This window comes from Mus caroli, chromosome 11 (assembly GCF_900094665.2).
Source record: "Mus caroli chromosome 11, CAROLI_EIJ_v1.1, whole genome shotgun sequence".
Lineage (NCBI taxonomy): Eukaryota > Metazoa > Chordata > Mammalia > Rodentia > Muridae > Mus > Mus caroli.
This window is the reverse complement of record NC_034580.1, coordinates 38,444,781-38,468,175: the sequence shown is the minus strand read 5'-3', so window position 1 is coordinate 38,468,175 and position 23,395 is coordinate 38,444,781. Positions and strand designations below refer to the sequence as shown.

Genomic DNA, 23,395 nt, shown 5'->3' with positions numbered 1-23,395 from the left:
TATCGAGTAGACTGTTCTCTAATGTAGTAAAAACGTCTGTATCTACAATATAGAAATAGTTACCATCTTATATCTATTGAAATGTGGCTGGTGAAGGTCTATTTAATTGAAGAAGCCACATACATTTCTATACGGTGAGGGCATCTTACAGAGCCCAAATCTCCCCAGTGCTTTATCTTGTAAGCCAGAGCTCAGCAAGCTAAACTCTAAGGGATCAGATAAATATTTTAGGCTTTGTAAGCTACAAAGCAAAGTGAAATAATTGTTGCTGAAAGGCTAGTAGTATTAAATTTTATGTTTAAAAATACAAAACCATTATAAGCTTCCATATAAAAATATACAGTCCTGTGGGCTCTGCTTGGTCACCTTGTTAGAGACAGTGTTTACTATAGTCTCCTTTGGAACCCACTGTTTTTCCATAGTAGCTTCTCATATATAAGCTGTAATTAAATTTACATTGTTTATGATAGAGAATAATGGAATTGGAGAGGAGAGAGAATAATTCCTCCACAATTATTTGGCAACAAGTATATGGAGCTTTAAAATGTTATCACTAATATTGTACTCCATAAATTTATATGATTTATGTGCCAATTAAAAATGTAGTAGTTGTCTTTCTTGGTAGACCTTGTCATTATAATAGTGATTCTTTTTTCGATAGCACAGCAGTCCATAATTTTAATCCTCTCAAAGGCAGAATAAAGCTAAGCTTTAACTTCTGTTGGCACACCAGGAGAAGCAGAGGTGTGGAATCATGCTATTTCTCGCCCTGTTGGTTTTGTTTCTGTTGCTATGGGAGTGAAGCCAATCTCTAACCTCAGAGAGCATGTGCTGGGCTATTGCCTATTGTGTATCTGGATTAGAGAAGAGGACGGTTCACAGTATTGCAGTAGTGATGTAGTTGCTAAGGATCTGTTCCTTTCATCTTTTTCTCTGAGACCTGATCTTATATATCCCAGACTGGCCTAGACCTCTCCGTGTAGGTGAGGATAACTTTGAATTTTGGGTCTTACTGTTTCTTCCTCCCATATGTTCGGGGTATAGGCATATGCCACTGTGCCTGGTTCTCTCAGTTTTTATATTGTATATGGAGACTATTTAAAAGAATATAATATTTTCCAGATCTCTAAAACTGGAGAGAAGAAAAAAGAGAGGCCTTTTTTTCTTCTGTAGAGATGACCCTAAGTAGAATAGGTCAGTTACCCTTAGCTCTGTGTGTCTGAAACCATGGACAGTGATACACTCTATAAACTATTTGTGTGTGTGTGTATATATATATATATATATATATATATATATATATATGTAATGATAGTAAGTTTTACTTCATAAATTATGTCCAATAAAATGTTAACAACAACTAATAATACAGTATTATAGCAAATTAGAATAATATATCATAATAGTTATTTAAACTCATGAATGTTGATTTCTATAATTATCTTCTCTTAGGCCCAAAGACAACTAAAATTTCAGGGACTAGGTTGATGTATGTGAGTTGAGAGATGGGGGTGGTGGTGACTATATTTAATATATGTATGGAGTGTGCTCATCTTGAGATCAAATAGTGAATGAAACAGACTCTGTCCCTATAAGCTTATGTGTAGGAGGTACGATGGGGAATGGGAATCCGCCAAAAAGGGCAAGATATGGGTGGGGGTGGGGGTAGGGGTAGAGTGTTTTACAGAGCATTTTGTACAAAGGCTTGGAGAGATGAGGGTAAGGAGGAGGGTCCATAGAGAATGGCAAGACATTTAATTTAACTTGGACAGAATATGAAGAGCCCAGTGATAAGGAATGATAAGGCCCTGATAAGAAACACCATCAGTGAGTTAGTGTAAACCAGATCAAGAAGATTCTTATAAATCAGGCTTCTTGTTCCTGGGAGGTACTTAGTGCGAAATTTTTATTTCTGTGCTTGAGATGATTAGCCCTTGATCTTCTGACCAATTATCATCAACCAACAAGAGTCAATTAAGAATATGCCTTGGGTGTAGAGGCTAGCATATAAAATTAAGAGATAACATCTAAAGATTTGAAATACCCCTACCCCTTCTATCCCCAGAAGAATAGCAAATTTATAGATATCCTAGGTATTACCATGGGTAAATAAATCTGGGAGGGTACTGGATAATGTCTCTTAGTGGAACACTCTTGCTTGTCTATTTTTGATAGAAATATTTTTTAAAACCATATTCATATTTTGAGTCCAGGGCCCTTGTTTGTCAGTGACTTCCATCTAAGATCTGATTTTTATTTAGCTAACTGGCCAGTTCCAAGTGCTTTGATTATTGTTCTAATCTAGTGGCCCCTATTTCATCTCCTAATGTTGACATCTAGACTGCAATTTTTATCAAAGACCTCTGCCTACTCATATTGTTTTTCACAGCTGATCCAGGTCAAGTCAATCCTGCCCAGATACCACCCACATCCCAGGCTGATGGGTACCTATGGAAAGAGTCATGACGCTCAACTTGTCTCGCACCAGCTTGACAATCATACTCTTCTGCAGTGGGGTGGAGCGGCAACACAGGACAGACCGACAGTACTGAGTCAACTCCAGGAACTTATTCTCCAGCTTTCCCTGGAAAATTGCATTCAGTGTCTTCCCATCAATGACCAGTCCAATTTCAGGAGCCATAGCTCCCGAGTTAACAGATGGCATCTTAGGTGGGATGCAGTGTCCACAGAGTTTTCTGGCTGGCTGCTGCGGTTCATGAAACCTCTTTATGTCTTCCAATGTACAATTGAGGATGGACTCGCAGGTTTCCTGCAGAGGTCACATAATAAAGTGTTAGTAAGCAGCCTTGAAGGTTAAAACTGTACCTTTATTTTTAGTAAGATAATTATAAAACTCTACCATATAAGTCATTCAGGAATTTTCCAAGTTCATTGCACATTTCTCTGCAGTATTTGAAGCAGCATTAAACCATACTGAGTTTTGAGACATTAGTGGCCAGAATAGGAGAAGGTGATTAGAAGTAGAAGTGGCTGTTGCAAGATGGCAACTGAGTTGGGCCGGGTATAAGATAAAAATCAGCACTAATATGTTGGTAGACACTGACAACCTTTCATGCTGTTCTGTGAGTTTTCTTCTGTCTCTTACAGGCCTTTCCAGTTCCCTGCTGTGCCTTTACACATTGTTGTGGTATCCCTGGTCTTGGTTTAGAGATGAGGAGATTGAAACAATGAGGAACATAGTACTTTACTTAATGTCAGCCAAATAGTAGTGAGGCAGGAACCTTACTTTTTTAATCATGGCTTCCTAACTTGAAAAGAAACCCGCCACTCTGGGTAGATCTATTGGTCTATTCCACAGAGGTCTTTAGAACTGTGCTATACAGTGTTTTCCGTGTTGGTCTGGACTGACCATGAATATGAAATTATTACTGGTTCAAAGAGTCTTCTCTGTGATTTTTTTTTCTACTTTGAGATGGTCTTTTGATATAGTCCAGGTTGGCCTTGAACTAGTGATATTACTGTTCCCCTTTTCAAGTGATTAAAGATGTACCACTATCATGTTAGTTTTATGATTTTTTAAAAATAAATGATGTTATTTTGAAATTTGGTGAGGAAGTTGTTTTTAATTAGCAATTCTTTTCTAATACTTTGAATTATATCAATGATAAAATCAAATCATAGTACTAATTGTTCTTCTGATATCTCTTCAACTCGTGTAAACATTACCTTTTAATAAAGCTTGAGAAGACAGAAGATAATAGTATAAATAACTTTAGTAGCATGCTGTACTCATATGAACTGGATTTTCTATGTAAGTATGGCATGCATGCATTTCTGTATGGATGTTTGCACATGTGTTGGTGAATATGTAGATATGTGTGTCTGTGTCCTGTGCATGTGGAGTCCAGAGGGAATGTTGGGTGCCTGTCATGAATTTTCTCCACTTTACCAAGGCAAGGTCTCTTCTCACTAAACCTAGAACTTGTCAACTTGGCTAATCCAGCTAGCTTGGCCTGGGGATTCCCTGTCTTAGCCTCTAAGAGTTGGGATTTCAGGCATGCCCCATGCTCAGTTGACATACAGGTTGTGGGAATCTGAATTCTGATGCTATACTTGTGCTACAAGTACTTTATTCTTTGAGCCATCCCTTGAGCCTATCAGGTTCTTTTATAAGGGATGGGATGATATTTCTTTATTAGTCAAAATGCTAAAAATCTATTCTAAAAGTAAAGTATTATTCAAGTAAATTATTTTGAATAAAAGCATTAAGAGAAATAGTTGAGGTGATATGTGGATTTGGGTAGATTTTGTGAAGGTCCTCCTTAAGTGACAGATTTGGGGTAGATTGATCTATTGTCTAACAATCATTGGGGGTAATTCCTGGAGTAGATACAGCTCATTTTCCTGAATCTTCCCTTAAGAGATGCTAAATTGCTATTGCAGACAGAAGGACTTCAAGAGCCAGGAGGGGCCACAGGAACTGGTTCTGGAGTATAAAGTGTTTCCAGATAATGGGGTGATTCTTGCTGGATGTTGGGCTTAGTTCTAGTCTCATAAATTCCTCCAGACTGGACCACACAGTCACAGGAGCTGTGAAGTTCACAACCAAACCTGAATCCACTTATTTCCACGTTTTAATCATAATAGTTCTAGTTACTGAATATTTAACATTTTGTCACGATCCTGCAGTAAACAATGCTGGAGTGATTCCTTCTAGTCATAGACTTAATGAGTCTCCCAAGGAAGAGAAATCTTACACACACACACACACACACACACACACACACACGATATATCTTCCCAAGTTGACTTCTACTTCAGCACTCTTTCTCATTCACTTTAGTAGATTGCCTTGGGAGGAATCTGGTACCATGTTGTGTAGCAGTCTGTGGCAAAGCCTAGAGGACTGTGAACTGAGATCTGTTAATAAATGTGAGGGTCAACTTGGAAGTGGGGTTCCTTCCTACCTATAAACCTAGTTGAATTTCATCTTGCTTCAGAGCCCTGGAAAGGTAGCCTATAACTTTACTGAGACCTTCACCCACAAACCCTGGCTCAGAAATCCCTGGGTTTCTAACTCACAGAACCTTGGGATCATAAAGGACTGTTTCAGTTGCTAAGCCTTGGGGATAACTTGTCATGAAGCACTAGCTAACAAATATAAGGACTAAGTAAGTACTTTCCCTCTACGATCCTATTTAATCTTTCTGGCAGCATGCACATTAAGTATCTTTAATCCATGCTTTAGAGCAGAGGATGAAAGCTATGGAGTGTACAATTTGGAGCATTTGAAGCTCTAAAGGTGTTGTCAATAATAATAGTAACGGTGGTTGTTATTATTAGTTCCTTTTGAAAATGCACTTCTAGTCTTAGAATTTATAGACACGAGAACCTAGAAATCTTGGCAGACCCCATAAAACCTGCTTATTGCTTTGCGATATATACAAAAGAGATAGTAAATCTAAATATGTTTATAGTTAGGTAAATTAAAACCTGTGGAGAAAATGTTCACTGAATAGGTAATTACATTAAACTAAGGCTTAAATAAATCTGAGATTTAGATTGTGTTTTCTCACTTTCTGGCTTAATATTATTTATATATCTACGTCCTCCCAGGGAAAAGGCTAAGGGAGACTACCCTTACTGGATTAGTGGCTCCTGGGATGTATAAGGGTGTGAAGATTCAAGTGTAATCGCAGAGCAGTGGTTCTCAACCTTTGGGTTGTGACCCCCTTTGGGATTGGAACAATCCATTTGCAGGGGTTGCTTAAGACCATCAGAAAACACAGATGTTTACATTACGATTCATAACAGTAGCAAAATTAGTTATGAAGTAGTGACAAAAACAAATTTATGCTTGGGGGTCACCACATCATGAGGAAGTACTGTAGTCAAGGGTTGAAGCATTAGGGAGGTTGAGAACCACTGTCTTAGAGGGTTCTGGACAGCTCTGAAGGAGTTGACAGTGATGGAGTTGAAAATTCAGTGAGTAAACCCACAATGACTTGGAGTGTGGCCAACTGTTCTTTAGAAACTTGACTTATTAATCAAACATCTTCAGTTTCCTACAGGAATGCATCTCATTAAGTAGAAGCCAGCCCACTGCAGCCTCCTTAGTCTGATTGTCCTACGGATTTGCAGATATTCAATCTTCAAAGTTATCCACAGGAAAAGGAAGCTTATAGACAAGATTTACATCTTAAGGGACATAAGCATGCTTTGTATTGTGTGTGTGTGTGTGTGTGTGTGTGTGTGTGTGTGTGTGTATGATCATGCACATGGGTGAATGTGGAGACCAGAGACTGATGTAGGGTGTCTTCTTCAATAACTTTCTACCATATTTTTGAGTCTGGGTCTTTCTGAACCACGAGCTCTCTCTATTCAGCTTACCTGGCTGATGAGTGAGTCCCAGTGAGTTTCTTTCTCCCTAGCGCTGAGATTAGAGCATTCACTGCCATGACCACCTCATTTATAAGGGTTTGGGGACTGAATCCAGGTTCTTATGATTTTGAGGGACACACTTTACTAACTGGAACAGATCCCCAGTCCCCCCTTCCCTCCCCACACATTCAAACAATGCATCTTTCTTCATGGTATAAAGACCAAATATAAATCTTCCCAAACTTCTCTCCTGGGGTCTCACTCAGCCAGCAAGAGGCCAGCACTCTCTTTCCCACTCTGGTTGCTTCCATTCACCTGCCTTTCCACTTCTCCTTCCCCATGGAATATACTAGGTTCCCAGGTTCCTTCTTCCCATGGCCCCTTGCGTACAGTGCTCTTCTTGTCCAGCTCCTCTGAATCTCATCCCTGCTCCATTGACAGGGGAATTCATCACACTTTCCACATTCCTTATTTCATTTTCTACATCTTCCTCCCGAATACAAACTCTTAGGATAGCTGGGAAGACATTTCTTTAGGTGTCTCATACTGTGCTTTCCTGGTCCTCATACTTGGCACAACCTGCTCTGGTGGGAAATACTGATTTCTGGCTTGTTCTTACACTTTCTCTCCCATCCTATCACAACATAACCTCATGATGCATTATTTCTTTTAGGATGCTGTTCCACAACGTATAAATTGATGTTGAAAATTTAAGCTCCGGTTAATTTCAGTACAAGTGGGACTTGTCAATAGGGGGCTTAATCTTAACCAGCAAGATACTGACCATTGAGTAAATGGGTATGGTATATGTGACTTGCACTAGCCTGACAAGAAAGCAGAACTCTAGATTTGGTGTCTAGACTAGCAGACTAGCAGGGAAAGCTGTTGAGCAGGAGACTGAGCCTTTGTGGTTTTCAATGTCCTTACCTATAAAGTAGGGAAGCTCAAACTCCCTGGTAAGTAGCAATAAAAGCGACCTGTTTACTAAGCATGTGGATGGATTATTGAATGCTGGGCTGAATGACTTTCAGATTTTTCTGAGATCCAAGATCTTCAGAGTTGGCTGAGGGGCTGCTATGTATATCAGCATTTAATCCCTCTTTGGCCTTACCTGATTCTCTGTGTTAATGGAGTAAACTGTGTCAGTCTGATCCAGCAGTTTGCAGGAATATGCGATATTGACGGCTGTCTCCTGTTTATCTCCTGTCAAAACCCAGAGCTGGATTCCAGCCTCCCGCAGTGCAGCGATGGTATCTGGAACCCCTTCCTGGAGTCGATCTTCAATCCCAGTGGCTCCTGGAAACACCAAAGACATGGGAGCACAGTTAGGTCAAATGTGTGCCAGTTTACTTCTCCCACAGCATTATACAGCCATTAATCAAATATGCTCTCTGTACTAGTCTGTGCACACAGGATACAACCAGGAACTAGATAAAGATGATTGGTATGCTGGCTAATTTTATGTCAACTTGAAATAAGATAGAGTCATTTTGGAGAAGGGAACCCCAATTAAGATTATTCTGTAAGATTGGGCTGTAGGCAAGCCTATAGGGCATTTTGTTAATTAGTGATTGACATGGGTGGGCCCAGCCCAGTATAGCTTATTGTGTGTATGTGACCACCTTTGGGCTGGCAGTCCTGGGTTCCATAAGAAAACAGGCTGAACTAGCCATGAGGAACAAGCCAGTAAGCTGGACTCCTCCTTGATCCCTGTATCAGCCCCTGCCTCCAGGTTCCTGCCTTATTTGAGTTCTTGCCTTGACTTCCTTCAATGATGAAAAGTAATGTGGAAGCATAAGCCAAATAAACCCATTCTTCCTCAACTTTCTTTTGGTCATGGTGTTTCATCAGAGCACCACTAGTAACCCTATTTAGGATAATTGCTACCTGCCCAGAACTCAAGCCATTGGACGGTTTGTAATTGAGCTACATGGCAAGATCAGAGTGCTTTGTGAGCAGACACAGAACTTCACCTCCAAAGTCAAGGAAAAGTCTTGCTGATGAACAACTATTTCTGTTCAGACCAGGAAGATCAATGGCAGAGGTAAATGAATATTCCAGGTAGAGGGACCAACAGGTGTGAAGGCCTAGAATTCAGAGTATGAGATGACTAGAAAGGAAGTCAGGAGGAGAGTGAGTGAGAGGGAAATAGGTTTTGAAGTCATATCAGGGCCTTGAGGGATATGGAATTTATTTGGCTGCAAAGAAAGCTGTAACAGGGTGTTAGGTTGGGGAGGGGCAGGATCGGGTGTGTATTTTCAGATCATTCTAGAGAGTGGATTGGAGAATAGAGAGTCAGAATGAGAGTTTCTCAGGGACTAAGCAGGAGTGTAGAGGAGACCTGGTGGTGGCCTATAGTGACACAAGGCAGTGAGTATTGAAGAGAGCAGAGAGAAACTTGCTCTGGCGCAGATCACAGCAGGTTTAATGGGGACTCCCATTTGTTTTCGATATGCACAGTCATGCACAATTAGACATACAGATGTCATCATCTGTGGATGATCTCAAGCTTTGCCTCAACTCCGATGAAGCCGTACCCATGTATGAAATAGTTGCTAAGTGCTTAATCAAAACTCAATCTGCATTTGAAATGAGATTCATTCTAGGCCACACACTAATGGCTAACCATTTCACTTAGGGTACAAGCAAAGACTTTGTTTCTTTGAACAATTCAGGGTGGAAATCCGTTGGCAAAGCAGTTATATTGACTGCATATTGCTTGTATTTTGAGACTTGGTATGAAGGCCATGCAGCATTTTTGGTGGTCACACAGGCTTCTGCCTTCAAGTCACATTTCCCAGCCACCTTGAGGTGCAAAAAGGGGCCCATCTCTCTTCAAATGTGCCTGTTTTGTATTTCAGGTACAAATGTATAAGTAAAGAACTCTGTGGGCAGTGATGACTTAAATATCGTTTCTCTGTGAGGTTTAGCCTGTGAGGTGAGCTCAGGAGATCGATTTACAGCACAGGGAGGCTGTGTGGAGGGAAGAGGGAAAACACATTTATTTGTGTGAAAGAGAAAATGAAACAGGAAGGTTGTGAACGCCTCTCCTAGACAGGGAAGCTGACAGGCTCTGACAAGTGAGTCCTTCAGCAGAGCCAGCTGATGAATATCTTCTACAGCAGAGAGTTGGTGCTACCCTGAAGCCAAAGACACGTCCAGGAGGTGAGAGAGTGGTGGGAACCCCAGATGGGGTGACCACTTGTGGCCTTGTATGGTGGCTAGACTACTCTGGACCAGCTGCCTTCTGGTTCTTGTAAAAACAATTCTTGTTTCCAGCTTTAGAAGTCTCAGGGCTTACGAGGCAGCAAACATAGTAGCCAATGAACAAGGCAAGAGGCAGAAGGCGCTAAAGAGTAAGAAGTTCTGTTTGAAGGCTGTCCAACTATTCTGCTGCTGCCATTTAATTGACAAGGCCTCACCATCTTGTAGCAATGAAAGACAGCTTTTGGTTTAGTGGCCTGTGTACAGCCCTAATCCTTTCTTGTGTGTCATTTTAGAGGGGGTCTGTGAACGATCCCCTAAACCTAAACTCCTTCCAGCTGCTTCTCATCTCTCCTGGTGGCCTCAGAGTGATTAATGGCAAGGGCATTTCTCCCAAGACAGCAGGAGATTCATTTTCCTAAGCAAAGCTTTTCACTTTTCATCTCTGCAATGCTCTTTCTTCCTACAGACATCCAGCCTGTCTCCTAGCTGGTCTCAGTCCTTCCCCTCTTGCCCTGCATCATCAGCCTACCTTTTCATATAGCGGTAGCCCTGGTGATTTTATTAAAGTACTCCAGGAATGTTTAGCATATGATCTACATGGCCCTTCATGAACTGGGATCCTCTCAGCTCTCCTTTCTATTCTGTGGTCCAGCGAAAGCAGATCTGAGGCATTTCCCCTTCTTCTCAGACCTCACTTTCTGCCTTTCATTTAGATACAATATTCTGTCATGAACACTCCCCCCTTTTCTGAATAACTTATATTGTTCTTTGCAATTAGTGGCCTTTCCAAACCATCTTGGCCCCTTTGTGAGTTGGCACCTCAGATTTTGCACTTATATCCCATCTGTACATCTGTCCCAGCTCCTGTCACTTCCTGAGTGATGATCTGACTTGCTTAATCATCCAGGCTAGATTCCAAGTGTGGGAATAGGGAAGCTGTGGTGCCATTTTTTCACTCTAGCTGCAAAGCCTAGCATGCTACTACGTGCACACAGTAGGTGTACAACAAACATTTGATTGGGCAGAGGAGTTTGCTGTTGGGGAAGAAGCCAAACTTATGGGCTTCTTTTTCCAGCAGGAAGTCCAGGAATGCTCCCAGGGCAACCCCAGGAAACTGGGCTGGTTGCTGGTATGGCCCAATTATGCCAACTATCTGGAAAAACCCAGGGAAGGCTCCTAATTGAGACAAAATTGTAGCAGCATCAGAATCCTGGCCAAGAGTCCCTTTCCTAACTTGCAGCATTCCTCTCCCGTTGTTTTTAATGTAGCGATGTCTTATTTTTAGCTACCGAGTAAAGTGAGGTGATTCTCCAGGTGCTGGGCTGTCTCCATCAGAAGCTCCTCTCGGTTGTCAAGGGATGCTTCAGCCTCACGCCGGAAGCTGGCCCACCTCTGGAAGTCCTCCGCATCTACAACCTAGGAGACAGGAGAGGATTATCAGTAACCTTGAATGGATCAGCAAATGGGATTCCTCCTTGTTCCTGATATGCTGGCCTCCTCTAAGTCTGCGTGGACCTCACAGAATTGGGTGTGGGATTCTCCATCGTGATATTTTGAATGCATAAATTGACGAAAGATTAAACCTTACGTTCCATGATCACCAAACATCTGCTGAGTTCTTACTATGCTCACGTTTCAGGATGCTACCGATTATATGCTGATGGAGGGTGAGATGATTTCGCCAGGTAAGTGACTTAAACGATTAGTTCATTTCAAGGAGTACTATGCAAATAGGGAAAAGGACAGTACTATAGAGTCTGTTGTTGACGGAGAGTAACTTGCTTTCTGTTGTGTACTGGCTAGTTTTGTGTCAACTTGACACAGCTGGAGTTATCACAGAGAAAGGAGCTTCAGTTGAGGAAATGCCTCCATGAGATCCAACTGTAAGGCATTTTCTCAATTAGTGATCAAGGGGGAAAGTCCCCTTGTGGGTGGGACCATCTCTGGGCTGGTAATCTTGGTTCTATAAGAGAGCAGGCTGAGCAAGCCAGGGGAAGCAAGCCAGTAATGAACATCTCTCCATGGCCTCTGCATCAGCTCCTGCTTTCCGACCTGTTTGAGTTCCAGTCCTGACTTCCTTGGTGATGAACAGCAGTATGGAAGTGTAAGCCGAATAAACCCTTTCCTCCCCAACTTGCTTCTTGGTCATGATTGTTTGTGCAGGAATAGAAACCCTGACTAAGACATGTTGGAAGTTGAGGTCTTCCTGACAGTTGACATGTAAAGTAAGACCCAAGGAGTCCATGCTGCAGTTATGCCCAGAATATGGACAATAGGGAGGGAAGAGAGTTCCAGGAGAAGTTAAGGTGATGAGTTGGAGAGGGTGAATATGGTCAAAATATATTGTATGAAATTCTGAAGGAGTTAATAAAAACATTTAAAAAGGACCCAATCCTAGGAATCATGAGGAAGAGAAAGTTAAGTACTGTGAAACAGCAATGAACTTGACCCCATTTCTATCCAGTAGTGCATCAGGAAAGCAGCAGCCATATTTTCCGTGGCTTATAGACAATTTATCAGGTAGAGAGTCAAATATACAGAGACATGATGTGTTTCTACTTTGGAGTCCCAGAGCACCTTTGGCCCACCATGTTATATGTATGCATCCTCTTTCTAAAAAACAAATGATTCTTTTATACAAGCACAGATATTGAGTCCTTCTGTGTGACGCTATAAGGAAAATCAAGGGGACACAGGTCTTTTTTATTTGTTTGTTTTAAGACAGGACCTCCCTCACAATGTAGCCTTGGCTGGCTTGGGACTCACAGAAATCTACCTGCCCTGTCTCCTAAGTGCTAGGATTAAAGGCATGCATGCACCACCATTCTGGGCCATGAGTAGGACTTTTGCATCTGAGAAATGTACAGTGTATAACTGGAGACCCAATAGACACAGACATATGGAAAATAGACAATGGTAAGGGTATAGTTATTCTGTAATAAGCTATCCTAAAGTCACATAAAAAATAGTGAGATTGGGACTTGTACCCAGATGGGTCTGGTTTTAAAGTGAAGATATTTAATCTCTATGAATCAGATGAGCAGCTTGGGGGTCTGTAGAAGAGAAAACGATTATGGCCACCTCAAAATGTATGAGCATCATGGCATTGATACCAGATATTATACATCTCATCAGATGCCCTTGCTCTGTCCCGCTTTCCTACCTCTTCTGTTGGTGCTGCAGAGTCAAGAGGTGAGGGATCTGTATGCCCACATCAGAGCCAAGGGTAAAACAATAGCTAATGGTGGGGACTGAAGGCACAATCAGAACACAGCTGAACATATCCTCATCACAGGGATCAGTTGTTACATAGTTATGCAAATTGGTGCCATCAGTGAAGACTCAGATTCTCAAAAAGAAGCCAGAAAGCTAGATTTCTTTCATGTGAACACATACACACACACACACACAAACATACCCTCTCCAAATTTTAATTTAGACAAATAATTCAAAAATTAAAAGACTACCTTGAAGAAAAAGTATATCTATGAATGGGTGGATAGGATTAAGATACTTTGAGTACATGCATAAAATTTTCAAAAAATATAAATAAATAAATAATTTTATGAGTTGCAGGCCACCCATTACACATATAATAAAGATAGAGAATGGTTAAAGACACAATATCTATTTTTTATGTTCAGATTTTTGCCTCAGCAAAATTGTAACAATCATAGCTTTTTGGCCTTGAGTCAGAATAGTTAAACCTAGCCAGGTGGGATGCAGAACCATAATCCCAGTGACTTAGGAAGTTGAGGCAGGTGGTCACAAGTTCAAGGCTTGCCTAGACAACTCAGTGAGATTCTGCTTCACAAAGCTACTAAGAATATAAACAACACCACAAAGCAAAGGCTGTAGGCAGAGCCCAGTGCTGGAGTCCTTATTTAATATATGTGCATGGTCCTAGAGTCAATAGCCAAGAAGATTAACTTTTGAACTATTAATAAAACAAACCAATGGTTTTTTGGAAAGAAAGGAAGAAAGAAAGAAAGAAAGAAAGAGAGAGGAAGAGAGAAAGGAAGAAAGGAAGAAAGGAAGAAAGAGAAAGAAAGAAAGAAAGAAAGAAAGAAAGAAAGAAAGAAAGAAAGAAAGAAAGAAAGAAAGAAAGAATAGTTGGGGAGGTAGAGCAGTCAGTAAAGTGCTTGCTATGTAAGCTTGAAGATTTGCTTGTAAGCTCAGTTCTGTGGAGACTCTAGAGACTGGAGGATTCCTGGGGCTTGCTGGCCATTCAGTGCTGCTCCAGGTTTAGTGAGAGACCATGACTCAAAAAAGAAGGTGGGAGTTAATGAAGAAACACACACACACACATACACATACACACAGACACATACACAGACACACAAACACATACACAGACACACATACACACAGACACACAAAGACATGCGCACACACAGACACACACAGACATGCACACACACAGACATACACAGACATACAGACACACAGACACACACAGACAGACACACACAGACACACACTGAAAGAGGTCGAAAGCAATTCAGTTACTGCAAACATCTGGAGCAGGCACCAGTTCTCACCTTCTTAGCGATGCACAGGGTTCGAAGGCCATCTCTTGCATACAAGTCCAGATGTTTTTGGGTCCTGGCTCGGATTCTCTTCAGCTTCTTTTCCACATCAATATTACTCTCTGTCAAATAGTTGTTTCTCATGAAGCCATAGGCAAATGCTCAGGGAGTTTCACTGTCAACTCCCTAGAGTCTTCCCAGTTAACTACAACAGCCATAAAAGAGGAGTCCCCTTTCTAGCCCTCCCTAGGAACATGGAAGAGGTCTTTTGATGACAGACTGCCTTGGAAAATGATAATTCTATGAGTCCTCACAGTGTTTGCTTCTTAGAGCTTTTCTTCAAAAGCCTGGCTGGAAAAAGTGCTACTTAAGGAAGGGAGGTAATCTAAGAAATTGTTCAACTAAACCTGCTTACAAAACAACTGCCTAGAAAGTTAATGCAACGCTATTGTTAGGTGGAGGGTTGGGGGCTAGGAATTTCAGTCTTGATACCCAAGGTATATTTTCAGTAACCAGCCTTGCTTGGAGAGCCACCCAACTTTGCAAACTCTTCTCTGAAACTTAGACAACCCATCATCCGCCCTGTCATCTACTTTAGCTCTTGTCAAGCTCAGTTCCAAGACAGCTGCAAACCTGGATCTCATTAGTGGACTTCTTTAGCGCATTGGGCTTGCTGACTTAGGCTTTTTTTCAAGACGAAGGATGGTGTTAGAAAAAAATAGCTTTTGCATTTCCTGTAACTTTAGTGTGAAAAATACCTCACTCCCTTGTTCAAAAATCCCTGTGTTAAAGTTCCACATGGCTTATTTCTTTCCAAGATCATTTATTTTTCTCTATTAGACAGTAAGAATAATTCAGGGCTGGGCTGGTGGGAAGGCACAGGACCCGATCCTGCCCTTTGTTCATCTAAGCTGTGGTAGGCATCAGTCATCTATAAATCTGTAAGTCTGAGCAATGAAGCCTTTAGAATCCCTTACTAGTGCTGGGCAGAGGTTTTTGAGAGATCCTCAGGAGTGAAGAGAATTTGAATGCCACACCCATTCCTTCATACAATGTCAAGCTAAAAATATAGTTTCTAATACTGGTCTCACTAAGTACAAGGAAGTCCAATAAGTATATCTTTATACAATATAAACATCTTTTCAAATATTATTTCCTCATTGATCAAATGACCTAAGTCCAGTCTTTATGTAATCAATGCCTAATTGAACACTGCAATATCTTATCTTCAAAATCATCCCTTTTGAAGCTCGCCCTTGTGAGCCCTTGGGTTTTCCCATACCAGGTTTTCAGGAACCTGAGAGTCAAACTGGATGATCAAACATCACAAATACAGTAAGCTTGATCTTATTTCTTCCTTCCCTTTCAAAGCGTTGTCTCTTTCTTAAGGCAGTGACACTGCTATTGTGGTTTTTATTCGCAGCATCTCCAATCCATTTCTGCAATCAGGTGAAGAAGGCATAAACAAACATCTCCAGGGCAACGTGGCTCTGTTGCCCAGAGTGCTGTGGCTTCCTCAGCTCAGAAGCACTCATCTGCCAGAGTCTGGGGATGAAGAGAACTAATTAGCTCCCTTCTCATTCTAAACACTAATCAGTCCCCATGAACCTTTTGGCTGTGATCCACATCTGATAAGGCTGGAGGCTCTGGGCTGCCTGGGCAATTCTGAAGCTTGGCTGGGATCCACCATCCTGGGAGAATCATAACCCTATCACTGTCTTCTCCTTGTTAGCAATCAGGATGCGGCTGCACACCAATTCATGCTTCTCTAAAATTGGACACTGATACACAGGGACTCTGGAGCTTTTTTATTTTGGCCCCATGCAAGTTTATGAAAAATCTATCTTGGTGGGGGGTGGGCACTGGGGAAAATGATAATAAAGAGGGACACTTGAGGGACCACAGTGTGCTCTAGGATGTGACTAATAGATGTTATGGTAGAAAGAAGCCTGGATATGGGTATGGCTAATGAATATTTTAATGAGTATAGAAACCTGGAAACTGGAAAATGTGAAGGTAAAATAGCTTCTCTTATAAAAGACTCTACGGAGTCTTGAACACATTAATGAACACCCCACTTCTCTAAGTCAAGGTGATGGAAAATTCAGTGTGTTCTAAGGACCTTGTTTTGAGACTATCTCATGGGCTTGGGTCCATTGCAATGTTAGAGTAAGTGACTTTTAACTTGGGTCTCTTGTCACCATTACACATTGCCCCTAGGACTATAGCCCTTGTGTTCCCGGGCCCCATGGTGGGAACTCACCACAGGCTGGATCTTCCAGCAGGTCCATGATGACTGAGTCAGCCCCCTTGGTGTAGACGATTATTTCATTAGTCAGTGGGTGCCTCACCACTACGGACATTCTCTTCCGGACGGAGTCAAAGCCCAGCGTGAAAAGGAGGTCAAAGGTGAGGCAGATGCCCTGGGGCAGACGCACAGTCACCTGCTCAGGTGTCCTAGACACTAGTGTGAAACTGTAGGCACGGGCAGCATGCACTAGGGCTGCTTCATCGGGGCTTTCAGCTTCGTAGCACAGCTCTGGTCCATCTTGGCTGAGAGTTGGGGCCTCCAGCCCCTCCTCCAGAGAAGTGCCTGATTCAGACCCTAGGATGTCACCTTGCTCCCATGTGCTGCTCCGGTAGCCACCATCAGTGGAACAGTCACCGCTACACACAGATGTGTCATCTTTCTCATCGGAGTCTATGGTGGGCAAGTTGGGTCCCAGACTCTCTCCTAGATCTGTGTCAGAGGGAGCCGTGGATGAGAATGATTGACTGAGACTCAAAAGCTTCAGCCTTTGGAAGAGCTGTTGAATCTTCTCCAAGGATGTCCCTAGAGCCTTGTTGGCTGGTGGAGTGGTAACCTGTGGTTGAGTAAAGAAAGTGCAACATCACTCTAAGCATGCGAGCTGTCTTATGCAGAATAAGAAAGTCATTTTGCAATCAGAGCATTATTTGGGTCTTCTGTGGTCATAGACCTGTAGCATGGTCATAGAAAGACCCTGTGTTCTGTGTATCTCAGCCTACCCACCTGTACAAAGAAAGTGTTAGCTCAGATGTTTCCTTCTGTACCTGACCTTCTAGGTGTATAGTTTCCAAACATCCCATTCTGGTCATGGTGGAAAGAAACATAAGGGTGAAAATGAGACTCTCTACAGTACTCTTTCTCTCAGTTCAGTGTATGGTAAGCTGCTTTCTCTCTGTGTGAATCATCACATTCAATTTTCCCTGAAAATCTATGGGTATGGAAGCCAGGCACCCAGATGTTGAATAGATTTGCCATGATACCTCAGTGTTTTGGTAATAGAGTTGGGATTCAGTTCTGAGTTTGGGTCCAGCAATTAGGTTGGAGCTATGAGCTAGTGCCAGCCTTCTCATTAACTTGAAAACTGAAGTTGGATGCTAGCTCTCCCAAAATAGTACTTATCAAAAATAGTTGCTTGTTCCGATAATGCTTTCTGTCTCCTATATATCACGGAAAGTGTGTGATCATGAGGTGATTTTTCTGGGTGGTTTGAAATCTTGGCATAATGAGAGGAAGTTATAGTCTAGTGAATCCTGTTTTCCTGGTTTTATAGCCACAAGTTGCACCAAATCATTATTTTTTTTTAAACTTTTTATTGGTTTTTGTGAATCCCACCTCATGCAACCTAATCCTACTCGTTTTCCCCTTCCCTCACTCATATCCATCCTCCACCCTTGCATCCTCCTCCACAACAGAGAAAACAAAATCCCACTGTGGAAGCTATAGTGTGTCACAGTGTGTCTCACACTATACCATCTTGTCCACACTACTTTGCTTGCAAATGCTCATTGCAATGACTTAGTTTGGAATAAAGCCTCTGGTTTCTGATACTCTGTCAACACTGGAACCTCACTGGGGCTCCTCTTGGATAGCCTGTTGTTGTCCTGTTCCATGGAGATCCTGTAGTTTCAGATCTGTAGGACCGGCCCCTTCATGCACTCCATCAGTTCATCGATAGAGATGTTGAGGCAGGCTAATTCAAAGCCCTGGATCTGGGCCATGAATGGGATTTGGCTGGCTCTACCACCCTTGTCATCCAGGGTTCAGCTCTCCCGCCTACCATAGATGGTGAGGGAAGTAGGGCATCTCTCCCTCATCCATGCCATGGCCCAGAAGACAAGAGGCAGGGATGGCTCTCCCACACTCACACCCTTGAAGCTGGCTCATCCTCAACTGCCACACCCAGGGCCAGCTCTACTGAGATGTTCAAGTGAGGAACAGGATCAGCTCTTCTGTTTTCAAGACCAACACCAGTGTTAAAGGTAAAAGGGAGGGGAGAAGACCTCTCCCTCTCTGACAGGACTGAATAGCAGAGGAGAGGTAGGGCTGGCTCTCCTACACTCAAGTCCATGGGGCTGACTCACCTGTAACCCCCAAACTCAGGGCCAGTTCTACTGTGCTACCCAGGTGAGGTACAGGGCCTGTTCTCCCAAGTGCTGCAGCTAGTGAGGGCTAGGGTTAGATTTCCCACTCTGATGACCAGGTCTTCTGTCTGCCATAGATGGCAAGGGGCAAGAGGGTTCATCTCGCCCTCTCCATGTTACTGCACAGCAGACAAAAATGGCAGGGCCAGCTCATCTGCACCCCTACCATCAGGTTCAACTCTACCATGCTACCCATATGAGGTGCAGAGTATGGTTTTCCAAGTGCTGCTGCTGCTGAGAGGCAGGGGCAGCTTTCTTGCTCTCATGACCCCAAGGTTAGCTCTTCCAAGATGCCCAATCAAGGAGTGGAGCCAGTTCTTCAGCTCTCAGATATAACATGTCCCCAGGGAGCAGACCAAGGATGCCCGCCTGGCCTTTGGTGACAACAGACCCTTGCTGTTGCAGGGCCAGTGGTGGCACAGGCCAGGACTCCACCATGGTCCTAGGTGGTATCACCAGCTACTCACATCAGGCTGTTCTTCACTACCCTTGAGTCTCCAGATCTGCTTCTCTTCATTGTGCCCACATCCTTACTTGCTCTCCTTAGAGCTGTGTGGGCTCTGAGTGTCTAGAGTCATCTCAGGAGTAGTCTTAGGAACATTATTCCCCACTTGTGAATTTTGGTACCAGGTAGGGGTCATCTTGGGCATGTTCTGCTCCCCCATGTTCCCACAAGACTGTTCAGGGTCTGAATGGTAGTCATCTCAGGCTAGCTCCCTGTCTAGGCCTCATGGCACTGGTCTGGAGGTCATCTCAGGCTCGCTCCTTGCTTGGCTGACCTAGTGGCCCCATGTGAGGTTTACCTGTTCCAGGCTTACTCCCACCCAGGGTCCTTAATCCCAGATAGGGTTCTTCTAGTCTCAGGCTTGCTTCTGGTCTTGGGAGCTGTTAGGACCTACATGGCTACAGACTGGTGGTCGTCTCAGGCTTGCTTTTTTTCATGCAATGTTAGGCTCACTAATTATTCAGATATTCAGAGCTCAGAACTCCTCTCTGCCACCTACTGGTGCATATGTGACACAGCAGCCATACCTGCAATGCTTCTAGTGGCAGGCAGATCATTATTCTTATCACTGACTTGTAGGGATCTTGGTTGAGTCTGTGGATAACTGAAGACCCACATACCCTCAGAAGTTTTCATTGTTTAACTTCACATAGACAACCACATTTCTGCATTGTTTACAAGGAAAGCACATAACACACAAGCTTATTAATTTTAACTACAATATAAAAATAGATTCAAGTATGATAATGATATTATTTGGGAACCCTAACTGAGTCCACAGGTAGTTCTATCACACGTTAACCATGCTCTCTAAGTTAAGTTACTCAAGAGCTCAGACTTCACTTGTTAAGTCAAAAACTTATGCCCTTCTAAATTTCAAGGTTGAAAGTAATATACAGAAAGTAGTTAGCATTGGGACCTGGCACCCAGCCAAATGCTCAAAAACTATTTACACAGTCCCTGCCCCGCAGGTGATGGACCAAGGTTGAAGGTTGCACAAACAGCTGCTCTGTAACTTTTCCCATTCAATTTATAAAGAGGGAGACAGACCTAGGAAGATCACAGGGCTGATCCAACTTTCACAGACATGGGCTGATGACACTGCCGCTAGCACCAAAAGGTCATGCCTTTCTGATCAGGGATTTCCCCTTTCCCACCTGCCTTTGTACTTCTCCCTCGCCATTCCTTCCTTTCTTAACCATCACTCGACCTTACCCTCTTTCTGGGCTCAGTGGTTGTGGACACCATGACAGAGTTGCAGATGGTTAGGGCGAGAAAGAAGTCAGCAATGGAGGCAGTGGTGGAGTGCGAAGGCTTGGCAGGTCTGGTATCTGAGGTCTCCAGCCACAGGGCAGCATCTCTCACCTTGCTCAGGAGGTTTTTGTCAGGAGTCACATCTTTTTCCTGGAAGGAAAAAAACAAAAAAACCCTAGTGAGGTCTTTTCCTGAAAGGACTGGGGAGGAAGGTCCCTCCCAGCAGGCTCTGCCTGTTTAGGGTAAGGAAAACACCACTATCACTGCAGTCTTGCATCCAGCACATTCCTCCCTGCCACTGGACTGATCACTGCTCATACTTATTTGATTCTTCATCGTCATTTGGCTCTGTGGAGCTACCAGTAGCCAACATTTCTTCTTATCTACCGTCTTCTCATCACTTTCTCCTTACTCCTAGAGCTTGGATCCTCCAGCCCTCAATTGTATATTTTTGTACCAACTTTATACCAGTACTGCTACCATCCAGCTCTTCTCACCCTGCACATGCACATGTGCTATGCCACGTTCCCAAGACACCACTTTTTTCCCTACAACTTCTTTTTTAAAAGACTTGTTTATTTATTTTATGTATATGAGTACACTGTAGCTGTACAGATGGTTGTGAACCTTCATGTGGTTGTTGGGACCTCTGCTTACTCTGATCAATCCTGCTTGCTCTGGTCAACTCCGCTCGCTCAGTCCCTGCTCTCTCTGGCCCAAAGATTTATTTATTATTATAGATAAATACACAGTAGCTGTCTTCAGACACACCAGATGAGGGTATCAGATCTCATTATAGGTGGTTGTGAACTACCATGTGGTTGCTGGGATTTGAACTTAGGACCTTCAGAAGAGCAGTCAGTGTTCTTACCTGCTGAGCCATCTTACCAGCCCTTCCTGCAACTTCTGACTTTCAAAAAGATCTCCAGATCATCACCATCAGCATCACCAACTCCTCCTGCTTCTAAATCCCTTCACAAGTTTTTTCATCAGACCCTAGTTGTCTCTGTTGCAATCTGGACACACAACCTCCTTTTATGCTTCCGGTCATATCAACAGAAGAATACTTTCCTACCCATCAAAGTCTCACCTAGATCTTAATGACCACAGAAGTGCCAGCTGCCCGTTAGATTCTATCCATCTCATGGTGACCTCTTCTGAATCACAGAAGTAAGTTCTATACTGACAATGTCCAGAGGTACCAGGCATGTAAGGCAGATGAGGAGAGTGTGCCAAGGCACAGCTGAGTTCATTATGGGATGGAAAGTATTGTTGACCTGGTAAGCCACACTAAACAGTGCTGCAAGCTTTGCTTAGCAAAATGCTCCAAGGTCCTTCTGCCAAGAATCCTGACTCCTCCGGATAAAGCAGAGATGAGAAGTGACCTGTTTTCTCTTTTGCTTTTCTTTTAACTTTCTGAGCTGAAACTGATCCATAGTTTTGCAATTTTTCACATTTTTGCAGAACTTTCCATTTGAACTGTCACTCTGGGATGGGTGCTATCCATCTTCTCTGCATTTGAATATTGTACTTCTAAAAGTAGCTCACATTTATGAAGTGCTCTCTACCTTCCCAAGCTCAGGGCATTTGTGTGACACCTATCAGATTGTTGCAGGTTCATGTGGAGATGTATGTAATCCTCTCTTAACCAAAGCCCAGAGATGTGGGCTGATTTAATCCCTGGCTCTTAGCAAGATAGGGTGGAGCTCAAATTACATATCAGATCCCTGTACAACAGGCACAGCATCTTTCTTCTGGGGTTATGGCACAGGGGCTTGGTCCGTTAGCACTCTGTCTGAAGTTCTGTAGCCAGACCAGCCAACACTACCTAAACACTGAGCTCTCTTCTCTTGGTAATGAGAGCTCCTATTCATATAGTGTTTCATATTTTCCCAGGACATCCATCATCTCCATATATCTCTGCAACTGGTATTGCTATTGCCTTAGTGCTGTTACCTTGAATTTTAGGTTAGAAAACTCATGCCTAGCAAAACTTAGTGCCTCATCTAAACTCTCACATTAAGCAAGGAATATTTCCTCAGCTGACTCTGAGTAGTTTGACTCTAGAATATCTCTTTGCTCCTATACCAGGCAAGATCCTCCAGGAGAAAGAAGTGGCCTTTGGGACTTCTTGAGAGACAGAGCCATGAGTGTCTGGCATCCCAGATGCCATGGACTGGCTTGAATATCACACCTGAGTTCTCAGCACTCTGGGAGACTGTGGAAATGTTCCTCTTCCTGAAAAATGGATTTTTTTTTGGTAAGGGATAATGTAGGAATGGGATTCTAAAGCTTTGCACAGAAGAAAGTTTTTTCTGGGAAGAAAGCTCAGAGGCCATCAAAGTTCAATCCTTTATTTTCCTGCAGAGAGCGAGGAAATGAACTGCTCATAATCATGTCTTGACTTAGGGTCAGAGCCAGGTCAGCTTTCCCTCCATGAGGTACCACATCATGGACTGATCACACAGCCAGAATCACTTAGTAGGTACTTGCTCCTTGTTCAGGTATTCTAGACTCTACATGTGTGTCCCCAGTGCCTGGAGTTAGGGACATGCAGAATGTTGAATGGTTCCTTTCTAGAGCACTGATGAGTTCTTGACTCTTGTTGTTCGCTTTTATTCATTTTTGAGTGTGTGTGCATGTGTCAGGGTACCGTGAGTAGAGGTCAGGGGACATTGCCTGAAAGTTAGTTCTCTCTTTCCACCATGTGGCTCCCAAGAATCAAACTACTTAGGCCATCAGGCTAGGTGACAGACAATTTTTCTGCTTTGCTATTTCATTGGCCTTTGACATTTCTTTATTAAGACTATTTTTTAAATACATCTCTACTTGATTATATGGCAGTGTGTTATAAAAGGCTTCTGCAGGTGTTGGGTGATATGTCAGTCAATTTTTACCTAGTCACCAGACCAGCCACTGCCCCCCAAATCTCTTCAGGGTACTATTTGCTCTGGCCCACCCTTTTCTGTGTGGTCTATTAGTATTTGTGAACTTGGCCTTTAAAACAGAGAAAAAGGCAGTTCCTTTACGCATGGCTGGTAACTTTGAAGGAAAAGAAACAGGAGGCCATTTATGGAGGGCATTTACAGTTTTTTTGTTTTTTTTTTTT

At 42.9% G+C, this 23,395-nt stretch overlaps 1 protein-coding gene and 1 pseudogene across 1 annotated transcript in view; both read right to left on the bottom strand.

The window, feature by feature from the left end:
* The window catches only part of Atp10b (ATPase phospholipid transporting 10B (putative)), a 108,462-nt gene that overhangs the window by 26,308 nt on the left and 58,759 nt on the right, over positions 1–23,395 (bottom strand). The window contains exons 10-15 of the mRNA XM_029483189.1: positions 20,248–20,436; positions 16,342–16,942; positions 14,091–14,200; positions 10,839–10,965; positions 7,454–7,638; positions 2,449–2,770 (exon numbers count right to left, since the gene is read on the bottom strand). Of these exons, the coding sequence (XP_029339049.1) occupies positions 2,449–2,770; positions 7,454–7,638; positions 10,839–10,965; positions 14,091–14,200; positions 16,342–16,942; positions 20,248–20,436 (1,534 nt within the window). The remainder of the gene's footprint in view (positions 1–2,448; positions 2,771–7,453; positions 7,639–10,838; positions 10,966–14,090; positions 14,201–16,341; positions 16,943–20,247; positions 20,437–23,395) is intronic.
* Positions 19,472–19,581, bottom strand: LOC115032705 (annotated as a pseudogene).